Genomic DNA, 17,317 nt, shown 5'->3' on the forward strand with positions numbered 1-17,317 from the left:
TTAAATAGGGTGCTAGGGGTCATTTGAGATCATTGGATCTGTGAGTCTGGTGCTGAAGAAGCTCTCTTGTAAAAATTTTCTGGTGCTAATAAAGAAAGACTTTGGTGTTGAAATCTTGCTAGTGTTACTCTCTGGAAGTGCTGTGAGCTATTTTATTTTCTGCATATTTTAATTTTCAGCCATTAGTAACAGCTTATTGTAGAGTATTGTTGAGCACAAGAATCTTGTTCACTTGCTAGGGTTTGAATGGTATTAAAATTTCTGAAGTAATGGCAGGTATCTCCATTGTTTTTGAGATCTAGTACTGTTTTTTCTCTCTTTATTGATGGTTGAAGTGAGCTGTGCAGGAAACCCTTATTGAAGGAGATTAGTGGGCGTTTGGGGAAGTTCTCGGCTGAACCAGCCAACTCCCGCAAGCATTTTCTTGCAGAGCCCAGCCAGTTTCGATCCTGGGTTTATTATTTAAGTTTGTTTTCTGATTCGCATGAGAGATTTCTGAAGTATTTCATAATAAATCTGGAATTTTGATAATATTACTGCTGATTATTGATAAATCTGGCTGTTTAAGAGTCAAAAGTTGTAAATGCTGATCTAGGGTTTTAATTTTGTTTTATGCACATATTATTAGGATTTTCCTTTCTTTTGCAGGTTTTTGAGAAATTTCAGGGTTTTATCAGGCAAATTTGGAGCAGGGAATTTCAAATATAAATTTTGTGGAGAGCTTTAATGGTTTTTCGCGGCAATCTGCTGACTGCTACTCGGGTTCTTCAAATTTTTTTTGGAGAAAATTCGAATTCTGGACATACACTTCTCCATTTCATCCCTCACGCGAAACTCCACCCCAGCACTCCAGCATTCTTTACTATCTCATCCACGTTGACTTGCACACTGAGAATTTTTTTCCCGCCAGAATACCACGCAGCCTTTCGACTTCTTCACCATTTCTTCAAGCTGTCTCTGCCCACCAGCATTTGCCCAGCTCTCCGCAGATTTGCTACCACACATTCCTACCCTTCTGCTGTCATCCATTACTGCAACACGAAACCTTGTTGCCCAATGCATTTCTGGTCTCCACACGCTCATTCCCACGCTGCTCCGAACCTGCGTTATCGTGTGAGCTCACTGTAATTGGCGTCTTCCAAAACCTGCATCCACATTGCCCGTAGTCTTCCCTGTTGTTACGCTGCCTCATCCCCTCGATCTCTGCTCCTCACGCCTATCTCCCACTGCTTTCTCCCGCAGCCATCAACCTGCCATACCCACGCACAAAAAAAAAATAGACGGCGGTGAAACGAGACAACAGGCGTAGGTAAAAATTTTTTTTTCTCTTATCACGGGTTAGGTTTCCTTCTTTATGCGTACGCAGTATGGTATAAATGCATTTTTTCAGGTTTGAAATATATGTAGTTGCTAAATGTTTAATTTTTTCGCATAAGGTTACGTTTTAGATTGTCTTTTCAGCTAGCGTATAGTTTGGTTTAGGTTTAAAAGTCTTAATCTTTAGTTTTATTTAGATTTAGTTATATTTTGGTTTAGTTATGTTTCTTTTATTTTAATTTAGGATTTATAATTTTTTTTTTGTTTTCATTTAAAAAAATAATAATAATAATAATAATAATAAAAGGCATAAAATTTCATTTACTTTAAAATTTAGTTTTGTTAGATTTTAGACTTTAGTTTAGATTTTAATTTTAAGTTTTGTTTTAAAATATATATATATATATATATATATAACAAATAAAAAATTCATAAAAATTATAAAGCTTTAAAAAGCATAAAGAATTTGTTTTCTTACAGTTTAGATTTTGATTTAATTTAGCTTAGATTTAGCAGTTTCATTTAGTTTTAAAATATTGTTTTATCTGAGAAATATATAAAAAAAAAAAGGATTTTGAAATATTTTGCCAGATTCAGTCTCGCCTCAAGGATTTGCCATGTTTGCGAAGTATCTTTTCTGTTGAGGCTGAATTTTTTGATGTGGAATTAATGATTATCATTTTCATGTGGTTAAATATGCTTGAATGATCATTTAAAGATTAGCTAATGAATGTGATCTCTGGTTAACATTCGAAATTACATGGTTGTTTAAAGCATTTATCTTTCGAAATTGCTGGAATATCGTTATTGAGTTTTAATCGCTGGATCACTATTAAAGCATTGTGCATCTATCGAATATTTTGCATTGCTTGTATCTGATGGTAAAGGATTGTTGACGAGTTCATCTTTTCGCATTTTCATTCAGCGATTAACCCTATAAGGCACTGGTCTGTAAATTTAAATAAATCATTTTAGTGTTGGTTTCCCTTCGTGTCTCCCAACCCAACTGATTTACAGTTGGTCATCCATTTTCCTATAGGGTCTACCCCCCTTAGCCACGGGAGACAGGCTTAAATGGAGAGATCGGGGATCAGGGTGACAGCCCCCGGTCTGAGCATTATCGTGACAATCTGTGTGACAACAGGGCTCATTAAATCTACGAAGAAGGAATGAGCAGTTCTTTTACCTCTTTTTCCTCGCTCATTAAACTGAAAAAATATACCTCGAGTTTTCTTCATTTGACTCGTTAAAATTTGATGAAGATCTATTGAGTTTGTCGTTGCGTGACTCATTAAAAATTCATGACGAATATTGAGTTTAGTTTGTCTCCTCGTACTCGTAACAAAATGAGGCAAACATCTATTGAGCGTAGGTTTATCTCTTTATCTGGACTTAGTAGATTAACTTACGGAAAAGGAACCTTTTTGGGTATACTATTAAACCTTTGTCGCACCCGGTTAAAAACTATGACAAAGGGACCACCCTAGAGTCGCTCTTTACGATCTTTTCAGACTCTTGAAATATGAAAAGACCACCGAGTTTACCCATCTGGACTCATTAAACTAATCAGATGAGGAATAGAGTCGCTCTTTACGATCTTTTCAGACTCTTAAAATATGAAAAGACCAATGAGTTTACCCATCTGGACTCACTAAATTAATCAGATGGGGAAAGTGGACAATACAATTGCTTTGTGTCAGTATTTTGAAAAGAGTTTTTTGGCAGTAGTCGCTCCCTTGAACATGGCACTCCCTCAGCAAAACCTTCCTTGTGACGGCCTCTCAATATGAACCTTACCATCCTATGAGTTTAGCCTATATACCCCGATGTTCTTGCATCTCTGTATCCTAACACTCTTTGGTGTTCATGAGTCTAGTGCTGCATGGTTAAAACCTTTGTGTCGTGCCTTCTATTGTTCAAGGGAAAACCTTTATCTTTTGTTTCCTCCATCAAACCATCAAGCATATTCTTCCATCATGCCCTTTGTCATTTTGACTCAATGCTCAAACTATTCTTCAAAAAAAAATCATTCTTGTCACGTTTTAGGTCGACTGATGTAGGACACATTTTGCTTGGCTTTGTACAGGTCTCTTCCTATAGACTTCAACACTCTATCTAGGAAGCAGACCCAGAAACACTTCAGTTCCTTGGAACTTGCAGACATCAGTGGCAGGTTACCTTGTGTTTGGTTAGGGGTTTTCATTATTGGCTCATGGTTAAACGATTCTATGAGTGTTCGATGGCAAAAACATTATTCACGCATGCTAGATTGTATTGTGCATCTTGGAGGCCACCACCATTATTGGTGGCCATCCTCGCGTTTGTTAAGGGTCTCCATTATTGATTGGTAATTAGACGATTTCATACATGTTTGACCTCAACGCCTTTATTAACATGTATCGAACTATGTTGTTACGGTGAAGCGGAAATCAAGACCTTGGGTAGAGGCTTACATCACTCAGCCTTGTTTCCTCTCCCAAGTTGTGTTTATTGTTTTTTGGAGACAGCTCATCAGAATGATCTTATTATGACACATGTTCCGCATTGTGCTTATCGGCGGCCATGATCGTCATATCTCTTTGTTGAGAAATCACTCTGACATAGCTACTAAGCATGGGAATGCCCGACTAGGACATGATTTTAGTTGTTTTATATATATGTGTTGTATCAAGTTTCTCGTATTCCCAAAGCTCTGATCCTCTCTTTTTTCCAAAGAAAATGACAATTATGTATAAAGTATTTCGGCCATTGTCTCTGCCTTTGATCTCACACTTTAGGGGGCATCTGTTACACAGGAAAATGACCTCCTCATCATCTCAGAGGAGAAGAGCAGGATGACTGAAGGACTGACCAAGTTCATAGGCCCATTTGTCAAGCTAACGTTGTCTAGGAACTAGCACCCTGCTTTATAAAGCTTCCTAGAAATGCATCAGGTGCGTTAGTGCCTAGGGTAACTCGGTTTGTTACATCGGGAAGGGTGTTAGTCAACCTAAATGAGTTTACATGGGTCAAAGGAACAAGTTGACTGAGAAATATCCCGATATTCACTCCTATGTCAGCTCATAAAAGCAGGGAAACATCAAGATTCGACCTGTTTGGAGGAATTACTATTCCTAATGAAGTCTACAAACGGGAAAGAGCACAAAAGCATGGAAACATCTCTTCTTTTGCCCAAAGGAACTCATGAAGGATTTGGCAAGGCTTATCCTCTCATGCTATATATGTGAGACTAGGGCCATTGTGGAAAAGGTTGAAACATTTGAAAGGATTGCCTATTTGACTGTCGAGACTAGTCTTCGACTAAGGCATTGCAAGAGGTTAAGGGGGAGAGAGAGAGAGAGGAGCTGGAGGAGTAAGGGAAGGCTGATATAACCGATGGTTGTAATCACCCTTTTCTATTATCAATATAAAACTGCAATTGTGTTGTCCACTCCATGGCGTTGGTAGTGTAATTTGTTTACATATTTATGCAATGTCGTTATAATGAGTGGCTTAGATACATGTGATTAGATATCTTTATATGTTAGTACATTGATTGTCAAAGTTATATGTTGTGCTATTACACCTTGTCTTATCTATGTGCAGGTTTTGATCTGGAGCTAGTTGAGGGGTCTTCCACTCTGCTACTTTGCGCTCTCCAACAACACCACACCAAGACTTGAGGTAATAATTCCTTCTTCTTGCTTTGATTCTCATTTGTTTAATCCATGCATCTTTGTGCCAGATGTAGCTAATCTGACAGTTTTCCAAGGATCCCGGGAAGATCCTTGAGGGTATCTCTGTCACCAAACACTCGTGCATTAATTCCAATAGCAGAAGGCATCTAATATTCACAAGTAATTATCAAGAAGAGAAATTAGGTGTTAAACTCTAATACAATTGGTTTCTCAACATGCAGTACTAGTAAGTTTCATTGCAAGGCACACAACTACTTTCTTCCAGACTACACCTCTAGCCTATGTGCTTTAATGAGATTGCTATCAACTTGCTGAATTATTTTTCTAACAACCTCACATAGTAGCCCTTCAAAAAGTTCTTAACACTTAGCCAATTTACAATTTCACTTCTTCATTTACCATTAACAATCTTGTTCAATGTAAATCAGCAATACAATCTTTAGCAACAATAGTAACTTCAACAATGTAACACCATGAACATAAACACATGTACAATATAGACAAGTGCACAACAATTTACAGCTTGGGATGGGTAACTACCAAATGAACTCCCCTTCTTCGATAAATTCGGTTTATAATATACAACTTCATAACACAACAACCAAGGTTGGGCTGAACCACTAGCAGTTCGCTGCCACAACACTTAGGCAATATTCAAAATAATCTTTAGACGATGGTTCTTGCAGACTCTAGGTCTCACATGACCAACCAATTCTTTCCAAGACTTTTGCCCAACTCTTTTTGAGTTTGCACCTTACAACACAACTAGAATCTCACATGAGTCCCAACTTGCCACAGAAACAAAAAAACCTACTCTCATATTAGCTCGGCTAAGCAAGCCTTAGCTTGACTCTGCCATTTGACTTCATTCACTCCCTTGTTTGCATTTCTATTCGCTTATCCTTGTCTTGCTTTAGATCTTATGACTTCACTTGATTGATCCTTCGATCTGCCCTTCCACCAAGTGCCTTTAGTTTATTTATACATGACCACCCCTTTGCCAAGTGGTGTGTCTCTTCATTGAGCCGACCCACAATATGTCATGTCAACCTCATCTTGTGCAAAACCAACTTGGATCGATGCCCTCATCACATAATCGAATGCCCTCACCCTACGTCATCTCAGTCCATTCATACTTTTGCTTGCCCACATACTTTTCGTGTATGCCAAGTCATCGGGCACGCTCACCTTCATTCCAATGGCATGACACCCTCGTCATTCCTTCATGTGCATATCTCGATCGCGGCGCTCTCATCGTTGCATGATGCCCTTCATGTAAGCGTTTTCCCCCATTACACGATATCTCCAAGTCACCCTCAATTATCCCTCGTGCACGCTATGTCTTTGCCATGGGTATGTTGTCACATGTCATCACACAATGCCCTTGCCTAACACAAGGTGCCCATTGCACGACTCTGCATGATGTCTCGCCAAGTCAACCTAGGCCAGATTGGGCATGCTCTTGGGTGCTCTCAATCCAAGGGCCTAACATCCTCCCCCACTCTAAAACAGTTGTCGTCCTTGACAACATCTCCACTCAACAAACTTCTTTGCCAAGTCTAAATCTTCACAAATTCACTTCATTGACTCCATCATCATCATCACCACAAAAGAAACTCGGCTTTGACATAACTCATGCAACTGAATGTATCACAATCTACAAGAATGACATGTGTTGGATCCCCTCATGAAATCGACTAATTGGGTAGCTAGTCCGACCGTAGCATCAACTCCACAAGAACACATGCACTCCAACATATGCAATCATTGTCACATCCTATTATCTAACTATCTATCCTCCAAATCTACTCATCATGAAGTTCGTTTTAGTAGCACCTCAAATGATGGCGAGCCCATCTTCTCTAAGTTCTTAGAAAGATGGTGGTGTGGGGAAGTCATATGGCTTCCCACTCCCTATCATAATGCCATCTCTCCTTGTCATCGGGAAGAATCCATCCATGTCTGGAATGAATCCTCCATAGTGGATAGGAAAACCTACCCCCACTTTCTTCTAACAACGTCATCAAAGATAGGATTGTCATGGGCTCGTATGGTTGTCTCCACAGTCTTCGCTTGGACCGTCCATATCTCTCTCTCCATCGACATCGTCTTCCTGACACAATATCTCAATCTACCGATCGACATCCTCTTCCTCTAATATCCTCATGTACGAGTCGTGATCCTCATCCCCTCTTCGCTCAATGCTGCCAAAAGTCCGGGCATCAGTCCTCTCAACTTTAGTAACAACTTCGCACAAATCTATGCAAGTCTCTACATCCATAATCTCTAGTCTGTTCGAAAAACATTGAACAACATCTGATAATGTTTTAATCAACTTTGTGTGTCCAATGAGCATGGACTCAACACGATCCAACCTCTCATGAACTTGATCCCCATGTTGTCCTTCCTCCGCACATATGGTTGTCATCCTGCATTCTCCTGCCAATCCTCTAATAGTAAGAACAATCATAGGCTCCTCAATCCCTACTTGAATGAACAGTTTCACCAAATGTGGTACCGACACAACCTCCTTCTCAATCATAAATTCTATGCCAAGCCTAACCTTGTAGTCATCCATCATGATGATTGTGAAGTCTAACTTCCCTTTCCAACGTCCAATATTCACCTGCACATCTTCCACACTTCCAAGGACTTTGCTTCATTCCAAATTCACTACTTTGAACAATGCTTGAGTTGGGGAAAAATTCAATCCCAACTTCCTCTCAACATCCTCCTTCATGAAGTTGTGAGAAGCTCTACTATCCAACATAGCGATCAACGCTTTCCCACCAACATCTATTTTTACTAAATTCAGCTTCCTCCTTTTTGAATCATATTTCAGGGTATCCTCCTTCATGGTAGAAGCTCCCAAAACCTGAATAACACCAACAGATCCACGAGAACCTTGCTCTCTCTCGTCCTTCTCGGTTTGCAACATTGTTGCGACCTTCTGCCTCAATGGAAACTGCTTCACCATGTGATCTCCATCGCACAACCAACACACCATTGGTTTCTTTCCTTTCAAATGTCCACCTAACTTTGGTCCATCTTGCTTTGATGAATTATCCTTTCCTTTATCCTTCTTCTTCTCACCCTTCCATCTTTCCTCCATGGTAATCAAGAAGTTTGTTTGTAGCAACAATGGCTTATTCAAGGGTTTGCACTTTTTGTCTCTTCACTTTAGCCTGTGCCCATGGTTAATACATATACAAAGTTAAGAACCTATCTCTCTCAACCATGTCCGTAAGTTCCAACATCAAGCTTGTATAATCCCGTATGTACATTTGAATGCTTCCCATATGCTTGATGACTTTCACCTTGGCTCTCGCACTCCAAGTCTCCTCTTGTGGTCCAAAGTGAGCTATCAAGGCTTCCTTCATTCTTTCCCATTTGATGATGTCATTCATGATGTTACCCAAGGAAACCTGCTTCGCATGTCTTCTCCACCACATTTTTGCATCCTTCATCTAGAATGGCACGACAATCTTGATCGTCACTTCCTCAAAAGTTATTCCCAAACAATCAAAGTATTTCTCCATGTCCCAAACAAAGTTACCTAAAACCTTAGGCTTGGCATAGAAGCGCCCCCCCCGCCCGCTCCGAAGCTCCGAAGCGCGCTCCGTACGGAAGCGCCGTACGAAGCTCGCTTCGGAAATTCGGAAGTGCGATTCGCAAATTTTTTTGCGCTTCCTGGAATTTCCGAAGCGCCGGCTCCAAAGCGCGCTTCGTACGGCGCTTCGGGCCGCCGAAGCGTGGCGCTTCGGAGCAGGAAGCGTGCGCTTCACGCACGCTTCCGTACGCTTCGGCGGAAAGGGGCGCGCCCAAGGGAGAAAAACAATTTTTTTTTTAATTTTTTTTTAAAGTTATGTTCACTCAACCTTAAGGGGGTGGGTTAGGGTGAGGTTAAGGTGAGGAATGAAAAGAATAAAGCCCCCATTCATTCCTCTTTTTCTCACTTTGAGTTTATGAGAGTTGGAGAAGAGAAGAGAGGAGAGGAGAAGAGAAGAGAGGAAAGGAGAGGAGAAGAGAGGAGAGCTTGGAGGAGTGAAGAAGGAGGAGCTAGGAGAAGGAGGAGGAGCTTGGAGCAAGAGTTTGGAGGACTTCATCTACAAGAGCTAAAGAGGTAAGTTCAAACCCCAAACTCCCTTGTTTTTTTGAATTTTTTTTTGTATTTTTCTCCTCCCTCTCCTACTCTTTCCCATTGTTTCTACTTGCTCCTTTATTTACAGGTTGCCGTTGTCCACCACCTATATCCATATTCCAAGATGGTGTTCTTTTGGCTTCTATGTATCATTCCACTCTTGGTTTTAATGATGGCAAGGGTGAGGAATAGAAGGGAAGAAACAGAAGAGGACATTGGTGATGGTACTAGTGACCCAATGTATGATGAGGAGGAAGGGTTTGAAGAGGAAGGGGATGAACTTGAAGGAGACACTGAAACACAAGATGGGAAAGCTACATCAACACCCTTGTGGAACTATGTGACCAAACTTGATGGGGGAAAGGGTGGTGGATCTTACAAATTTGTGTGCCCTCATGGTTGTCATGGAGGAAAACCATATTGTGGTTCATATACCCGTCTGAGGAGGCATCTTTGTGGGGTGCTGGACAGTGATGAAAAAAAGGGTTCTGTGGGGGTACAAATTTGCCCAAACATTTCAACTGAAGAAAGAAGAAAATACATCCAAATAGAGATGGCTGCCCAACAAAAAAACAAGAAACAAAAAACTCATTCTGAATCAAGTGCAACCTCTAAATTTGGTAGTTGCTCATCTCCTCATGGTACTTCTGCAAGCTCTGGAGGTAGAAGAACAATAGGGGATTTCCTTAATGTTGCTGGGAGGGATGATGTGGATGGAAAGATAGTCCGTTTTCTTTGTGCTTGCGGTGTACCATTCAATGTGCTTCGCTCTCCCTATTGGCATGAAATGGTAAAGGCCATCAATGAAGCCCCAAAAGGATACAAGGCCCCCAACTATGAGAAAGCTAGAACAGTGTTATTAGAAAGAGAAAAAGCTAAGGTTCAAAGAGCTTTGACACGTTTTACAAATGAGTGGGTAGATTCTGGGGTATCCATTGTATCAGATGGGTGGACAAATATTAGAAACCAACATTTGATAAATGTTCTTGGTGTTTCTTCTAGTGGTGCAGTATTTATTGCATGTCATGACTCCTCCTCCATCACTGCATCTGCACAAAACATTGCAGATCTCCTATTGAAATCAATCAAAGATGTTGGTCCGAATAATGTGGTTCAAGTGATCACAGATAATGCAGCAGGAAAAATTATTGAGCGTACTCATCCACACATCTTTTGGTCTGGGTGCCTGGTTCACACATTGAACCTTTTGATGCATGATATTGTGAAACACAAAGAATGTGGGTGGATTGCTGAGGTTTACAGGAAAGGGAAGCAGCTCATTAAATTCATCACAGGGCATACAAGGGTAAACTACTTCTATGGCACTTACTCCAAGTTGCAATTGCTTAAAATTGCAAAGACAAGATTTGCTAGTTATTACCTCACCTTTAGGCGGCTAGTGAAGGTGAGACAAGCTTTAACTAATCTGGTGTGTGCTGAAACATGGGATGAAATTAACACTGACACAGATTGTGCTAATGCAGTCAAGGACACTGTTCTTGACAGTTACTTTTGGTCACAGGTTAAATATGTTTTGCAATTCACCAAACCAATTTATTACATGATCAAGTTTGCAGATTCAGATCAACCAGTAATTGGGGAGGTGTATGAGCAAATGGATAGCATGTTGGGGCAGATTAAAGACATTGTTGAGCCTAGAGATACCACCTTGTACAATTATATTCGTGTAGAGGTGCAAAACCGATGGGAAATGCTAAATATTCCATTGCATGCATTAGCATATGTTTTGACACCTAAATACTATCATCCATCATGGCTTTCAACACCAGCACCTGGGGGGGGAAGCAGGAGAAAACCACACCAAGATCAAGAGGTTCACCAAAAATATATGGCTGCATTGAGTAAATTAATCCCTGATGAGGAGGACGCTGCATTGGTACGGAGACAGGTGAGCAACTATCCGCTCAACATTGGTCCATTTGGGAGCATGCATGCAATTAAAGATCGAGAGACTTTTTCTGCTCTTGAGTGGTGGAACATGCATGGAGGGGGCACTCCACTTCTACAGAGTTTGGCATTGCGGGTGCTATCACAGGTGGTAAACACTTCTTCTGCAGAGAGGTGTTGGAGCTCTTATTCTTTCATCCACAGTGTTAAAAGGAACAGGTTGAGTTTAGACCGGGCAGAGAGCTTGGTTTATGTTCATTACAACTTGCGATTGTTGTCCCATTACTGTGAAGATGCAAAGTCTAATAAAGACTTGTTGATTTGGGACAAGAATCCAGAGGAGCCCAATTTGGAGGATGGAGTGTTGCGACTAGAGCAATTAGAGGATGCTCTTATCCAGGTATGTCCATTGTGGTATGAATTTTCCAATTTTCCCTTATAAAGCATTTCTCTAATTCATGTTTTTAATTTTTTTGTTAACTAGTGTTTTTTTTTTTGCATGAATTTTTTGAGCGATTCTAGGATGATGATGACCGTGTTGATATGCCACCACCCCCACCCCCATCTGGTCCCTTGGTTCCTAGGTTCCATGGTTCAACACCAATAGCAGGGGGTTCTTCTTCATCAGTTTCAGTGCCACGACTTCCACAGGCACCATCTTCTTCATTGCCACCACGTGGAGGCCCGCCACCACGTTCTATTCGTGGTGGAAGGAGGAGAGATTAGTAGATATATTCACAATCTACTACTTTTTGTCATAGATTACTCATTAGACTTGTAGACTTGTGAATTTGAATTTTGAACCTTTTTGGCTTGGCGGTGACCAAGTGACATATTTTGTAAACATTATTATTTGAATTTTGGACATGACAAATGTTGACAATTGCTCACTTGCTAGATAAATCATAATATGCTCTATGTTTTATGTTTTATAATATGCTTAAATGTTTTATGTTTTATAATATGCTTAAAAATTTGATGTATGTTTGTAATAGCTAGAATATAGATGATTGTTGTACATACTAGTAACTACAATGGAATCATGGATGCCATATCTATCTTGATTTATGCAAAAATATGCATGTTTTCATGTATTCTACAATTAATTTGGTATTTGGGATGTTTGTTTTGAGTATAAATGCAAAAAAATATAAAAATATATATATATATATATATAGCAGACGCTTCCGCGGACGCTTCGCTTCCTAGATTTTTGGAAAATGACGCTTCCGCGCTTCCGCTTCCAAAAAACGCTTCCGCTTCGTGCAACATTGGTCTGACTCTAATTCCTTGATCTTCATATGGACAGGATTGCCAATTGAACCCTATCCAACAACCTTCTTCAAAATTGCAATTTCATCTTTTAACATGGAAAGGTTTGTCGTGGCCTCTTCCAACTTAACTGCACATTCTACAATCTCATAAAGCTTGTTCAAAAATTGGTGAAGTAAATCCATCCCGAGTCTTCAGTCTGGCTACCTTCTCCAACCTCATCTTGAAGAGATTCCATCTCCCTAACTTTGTCTTCGACAAGCTCCACCATCAAGTTGATTTGGTTTCTTCAAGCTCATATATGCTCTAATTCCAACTGTCAGAAAGGGAAAGTTGTGTCACTGTCTCACCTTCAATAATCTATGATACCAACTATCACAACCCTATGGTGATTGCACAAGTTCTAGGCTTGTCTAGACCACCAAAGGCACTTGATACTGGCAAGTTTCATTGCAAGGCACACAACTACTTTCTTCTAGACTATGCCTCTAGCCTATGTGCTTTTAATGACATCATTATCAACTTGTGGAATTAGTTTTCTAACAACCTCACACAATATCCCTTCAACAAATTCTTAACACTTAGCCAATTTACAATTTCACTTCTTCATTTACCATTAGCAATCTTCTTCAATGTAAACTAGCAATACAAACTCAGCAATAATAATAATTTCAACACGTACATAATAGTTTATAACATGGGAGGGGGAACTCTCAAATGAACTCCCCTTCTTCTATAACTTCAATTTATAATATACAACTTCATAATACAATAGCCAAGGTTGGGACGAACCCCTAGTGGTTCACTACCACAACACGTAGGAAATCTTGAAAATAATCTTCAAACGATAATTTGTGCAGACTCTGGGTCTCACAAGACCATCCAATCCTTCCTAAGGCTTTGCGCAACTCTTGTTGCATTCGCACCTTACAACAAAACCAAAACCTTGAATGAAGCCCAACTTGCCACAAAACCAGAAAAACCATGCTCATCTTTGCTCGACTAAGTGATCCTTAGCTTTCCTCTGTCCTATGACTTTGTTTGCTCCCATAGCTACAATTTTGTTCACTTATTCTTGTCTTACTTCAAATCTTACAACTTCACTTAATTGATCCTTCAATCTTCCCTTCCATCAAGTGCCTTGGGTTTATTTATACACAACCACCCCTTTGCCAAGTGGTGTGTCTCTTTGTCAAGCTGACCCACGATATGTCAAGCCGACCTCATCTTCTGCACAACCAAGTTGGGCCAATGCACCCTTCACATAACCGAGTGCCCTCACCCTACGTCAACTCGATACATTCATACTTCTGCTTGCCCCCATACATTTTGTGTATGCTAAGTCACCAACTGCACTTGGCGAAGGGGTGGTTGTGTATAAATAAACCAAAGGCACTTGATGGAAGGGAAGATTGAAGGATTAATTAAGTGAAGTTGTAAGATTTGAAGTAAGACAAGAATAAGTGAACAAAATTGTAGCTATGGGAGCAAATGAAGTCACAGGGCAGAGGAAAGCTAAGGATCACTTAGTTGAGCAAAGACGAGCATGGTTTTTCTGGTTTTGTGGCAAGTTGGGCTTCATTTGGGGTTTTGGTTTTGTTGTAAGGTGCAAACGCGGCAAGAGTTGCGCACAAGCCTTAGGAAGGATTGGATGGTCTTGTGAGACCTAGAGTATGCACAAACTATCGTTTGAAGATTATTTTGAATCTTTCCTATGTGTTGTGGTAGTGAACCACCAGGGGTTCGTCCCAACCTTGGCTATTGTACTATGAAGTTGTATATTATAAATTGAAGTTATTGAAGAAGGGGAGTTCATTTGGGAGTTCCCCCTCCCATGTTATAAACATTTTTTCTTTTCGTCAAGTGGTGTGTCTCTTCGTCAACACGAGACACTTTGACTATCCATATTGTACCAATTTTCGACGCCAACCTATCCCAGCAACTACTGTAGGAAAATTTGCTTCCCACCTGAGATAATCCTCCTTGCTGAATATTATTTTGCGCTATCCTTTCTACCACTGATAAATTTCGATTGGAAAGGCTTTCACTTAGAGAGAGTTTTCCCACGAAATCGAATCTGCTTGGCTTGAACTGCGCAATCCTTTGGGAGATTCGAATTCCTGCTCTTGCAGGAATTTCGAATTCCCTTCTCTTCTCAACGCTGGATCCTTCGGCTTCTCTCTTCTGCTTCCTTGTAGCTTTGATACCATGTGAAAATTTCTAAATAGAAATCCTACTACAATGATTAATATTATTTCTTCTTCTTATTACCTCATAAATAAGTTATCTACACTATTCTTACGGCAAATATCGAAATATATTCTATTGCAACCTTCAAAATTAAACCATTGCAGAAAGTAAATGTAAGTAAAATACTAGCACAAATACAATCACAATGACACAGTTATTTTTGGACAATTGTCCCCGAAAAAACCCAATGTGGGAAAACCGGTGCAGCAAATGAGGGTTTTATTATTCTTCAGCAAAATCTTCATGTACAAATTACACCCAGCAGTATAGAACAAGGATTTTTGAGAAAAAATTACAGACGTTCTTGAACAAGTATCTGACCTGAGAGAGAATTTCCTCCACCCTCAACGTCTCTCTGGCTTGCCCAATGTCACTTTCTTGGCTCCTGGACTAGCCTATGCAGTGCTAGCGTCACCCAAGCCAGCGCTGCCTCTCCCAGCATCAATTTGCCCAACGTTGTCCTCTTACTGCTCTGCGTTTTCATCACAATCTTCCTGACTGATGTTGAACCCTCTCTATCTCTCCTCCACTTGCAACTCTTGCTCTGAATCGATTTTCTCTTGCCGAACTCCGACCAGTGAGAAAATCGATTTTACTTGGGTAACTGAGTATCTGCCTTGTGTGTTTTCCAAATGACCCTCAATCCCCTTCTTATATCTTCCTGTTGGATAACCAACGACATAGATTAACTCCTAATCAAAGGCTCAAGTTGTTTTGACTTGATCTCTGTCTTTATCTAGAAGATTCACCCACAATTAGATTAATATCCATTAATGTTTTAATTTTCCTAAGTTTAGACTTAGGAACCCCATTAAAAATATTAATTATTTTGATATAATTGTCTCTGGGTGGAATTTCCCAAAACGGTTTCTGGGTTCTTTGGAATGCATGTGCCCAAGCCTCCCTGCAAAATTTGAGGCCTAGAGCACATCCGATGCTATCCCAAATAAACAAGAAGCTCTTCAGGTAGCTGGTTGAGGAGCTGCTGTAGGTCCCTAATTAAGAGGGAGCTTGAAATTCCTAAGCCAAGAGGGAGCTTAGGTACATTCCTTTCGTAGGAATGAGTACATTCCATTATTGGAATTGATATTTCCTCCCTAATTGAGAGGGAGAGATAGACACATCATTATGGTCTTCACCTAGGAAGACAAAATAGAGGATTGGGTAACCATTTGGCATTCGGTACTCTTTAAGAATGATGTAGGGCATTCAAGACAAGAGTACTCGTGGATTGACATTCTTTAAGGATTAGCTACCCAAGATAAGAATAGTCCAGTTGAAGGTCATACTCTGTGAACACCTGGGCGGAGTATGTACCTTGAGAGATAATGATTTTGGTGTCTACGAATCCTTGGTCTCGCCAACATTGTGCTCTGATCATGTGGATAGAGCTGTTAGTCAAGGCCTTGCTATGTAACAATGCTGATGAATATGATGCTAGACAGATGGGTTACCAATCCGAATCTTCTTATGAGAAATTATTCAGATTGAGAATGACCAAGTAACATTATGAATACCTCCATAGTTAAGAGCCAGTGGTGTAAAATGTAACTAGGTTCAGTCTTCATAATGACATGTAATTATGATCTTTGTAAATGATGAAAAGAATTAAATAAAATTATTTTTGTAATGCCTTGCTTCATGGGTTTCATGAGCAAGAGGTTTATTTTAGATGGCTCCCATTGAGAGCCTTAGGATTTGTCAAAGAGTCAATGCCATGTATGAAGATATGTCAAATAAACTAACCCTCCAAAGACAAGCACAATTCTCCTTCTCATGTCGGCTTCAGGATGAGGAAAAGATCTCATGTTGGCTTCAAATTAGAGACACATCCCTTCGTTGAAGACATGTTGGATTTCCACCTATTCATGTCGGGTTATTTATGAAGACCAACCACTATATATAGGGTGAAGGCACTTCGCATAAAACACAGTTCACAAGTTCAGATTATTCTCAAGTTTCGGTGATGGACTATAGTCAACAGTTTGGTGATATCGCTGAGTTTTTCGGATGGGAAAGACAAAGATAATTTCAGATCTTTGGCACCATAAGAGAGTTCGAATTCCTTTGAAATTTTCGGAGGGTAACCATAGTCAACAGTTCAAATATTTTTGGATGGAGAGAACAATGATGGGCTTGGACCTCTAGTACAGTCATCAAGCAATTCAGATCTCTGGTTTTGGTGGATAGTTACAGTCAAGTAAATTTGGATGCCATTGCAGTAAGAGGAATTTGGATCCTTCTGAAGTCCAGTTAACAAGCGCAGTGATTACAACGCTATGAAGGATAGTTAGGTGTCACATAGGAAGATAGTAAGAAGATCTCATGGTGACAAGTATCCCAATGCTAAGAAGATTGAAGAGGAAGAGAAGAAGAGAAGACATTCAAGAGAACTAGTGTCTTGGTCTTGGAGTGGCTAATAGGTCAAGGGTTTTGGTCTTGGTATTTGTCAATTGGAATCTCTATAAAAAGAATTTGTGTGGGTTTTCCTCTCAAAGGGTGAGAGGTTTTTGCCCTGGCTCATAGCCTACATTCTATGCCTCTTGTGTATTTATGTTCATGCATTGGTTATTGTTTGATGAAGAAGAACACTAATAACATAACATGAAGAAGATCCTAATCTAAACAAGTAAAAAGCATTCACAAGCAGTTACTAATATAAGAGAAATCACCTAATGCTAATGCCCTAGATTTCTCAACATGGTATCAAAGCTAAGGTGTCAAAGTCAAGAAAAGGGCATGCAATCATAGA

The 17,317-nt window shown here is 40.0% G+C and overlaps 1 protein-coding gene across 1 annotated transcript; it reads left to right on the forward strand.

The window, feature by feature from the left end:
• Positions 1 to 11,134: 11,134 nt before the first annotated feature.
• Positions 11,135 to 11,915, forward strand: LOC149194047 (uncharacterized). The gene is made up of 2 exons (XM_089407527.1): positions 11,135 to 11,443; positions 11,566 to 11,915. Exons 1-2 carry the CDS (start codon positions 11,135 to 11,137, stop codon positions 11,767 to 11,769), a joined length of 513 nt encoding a protein of 170 aa, XP_089263653.1. The 3' UTR covers positions 11,770 to 11,915.
• The last annotated feature ends 5,402 nt before the right edge of the window (positions 11,916 to 17,317 follow it).

The sequence above is a fragment of the Pinus tabuliformis genome, chromosome 2_2 (assembly GCF_031772625.1).
Source record: "Pinus tabuliformis cultivar Carrire ecotype Pingquan chromosome 2_2, CPIR1, whole genome shotgun sequence".
NCBI lineage: Eukaryota > Viridiplantae > Streptophyta > Pinopsida > Pinales > Pinaceae > Pinus > Pinus tabuliformis.

What these genes read in the sequence shown, in the direction of transcription:
- LOC149194047 (XM_089407527.1), top strand. Translation starts at nt 11,135, where the DNA reads ATGCATGGAGGGGGCACTCCACTTCTACAGAGTTTGGCATTGCGGGTG. An exon ending in TAGAGGATGCTCTTATCCAG is followed by an intron (nt 11,444 to 11,565) that starts GTATGTCCATTG and finishes GAGCGATTCTAG; the next exon opens with GATGATGATGACCGTGTTGA.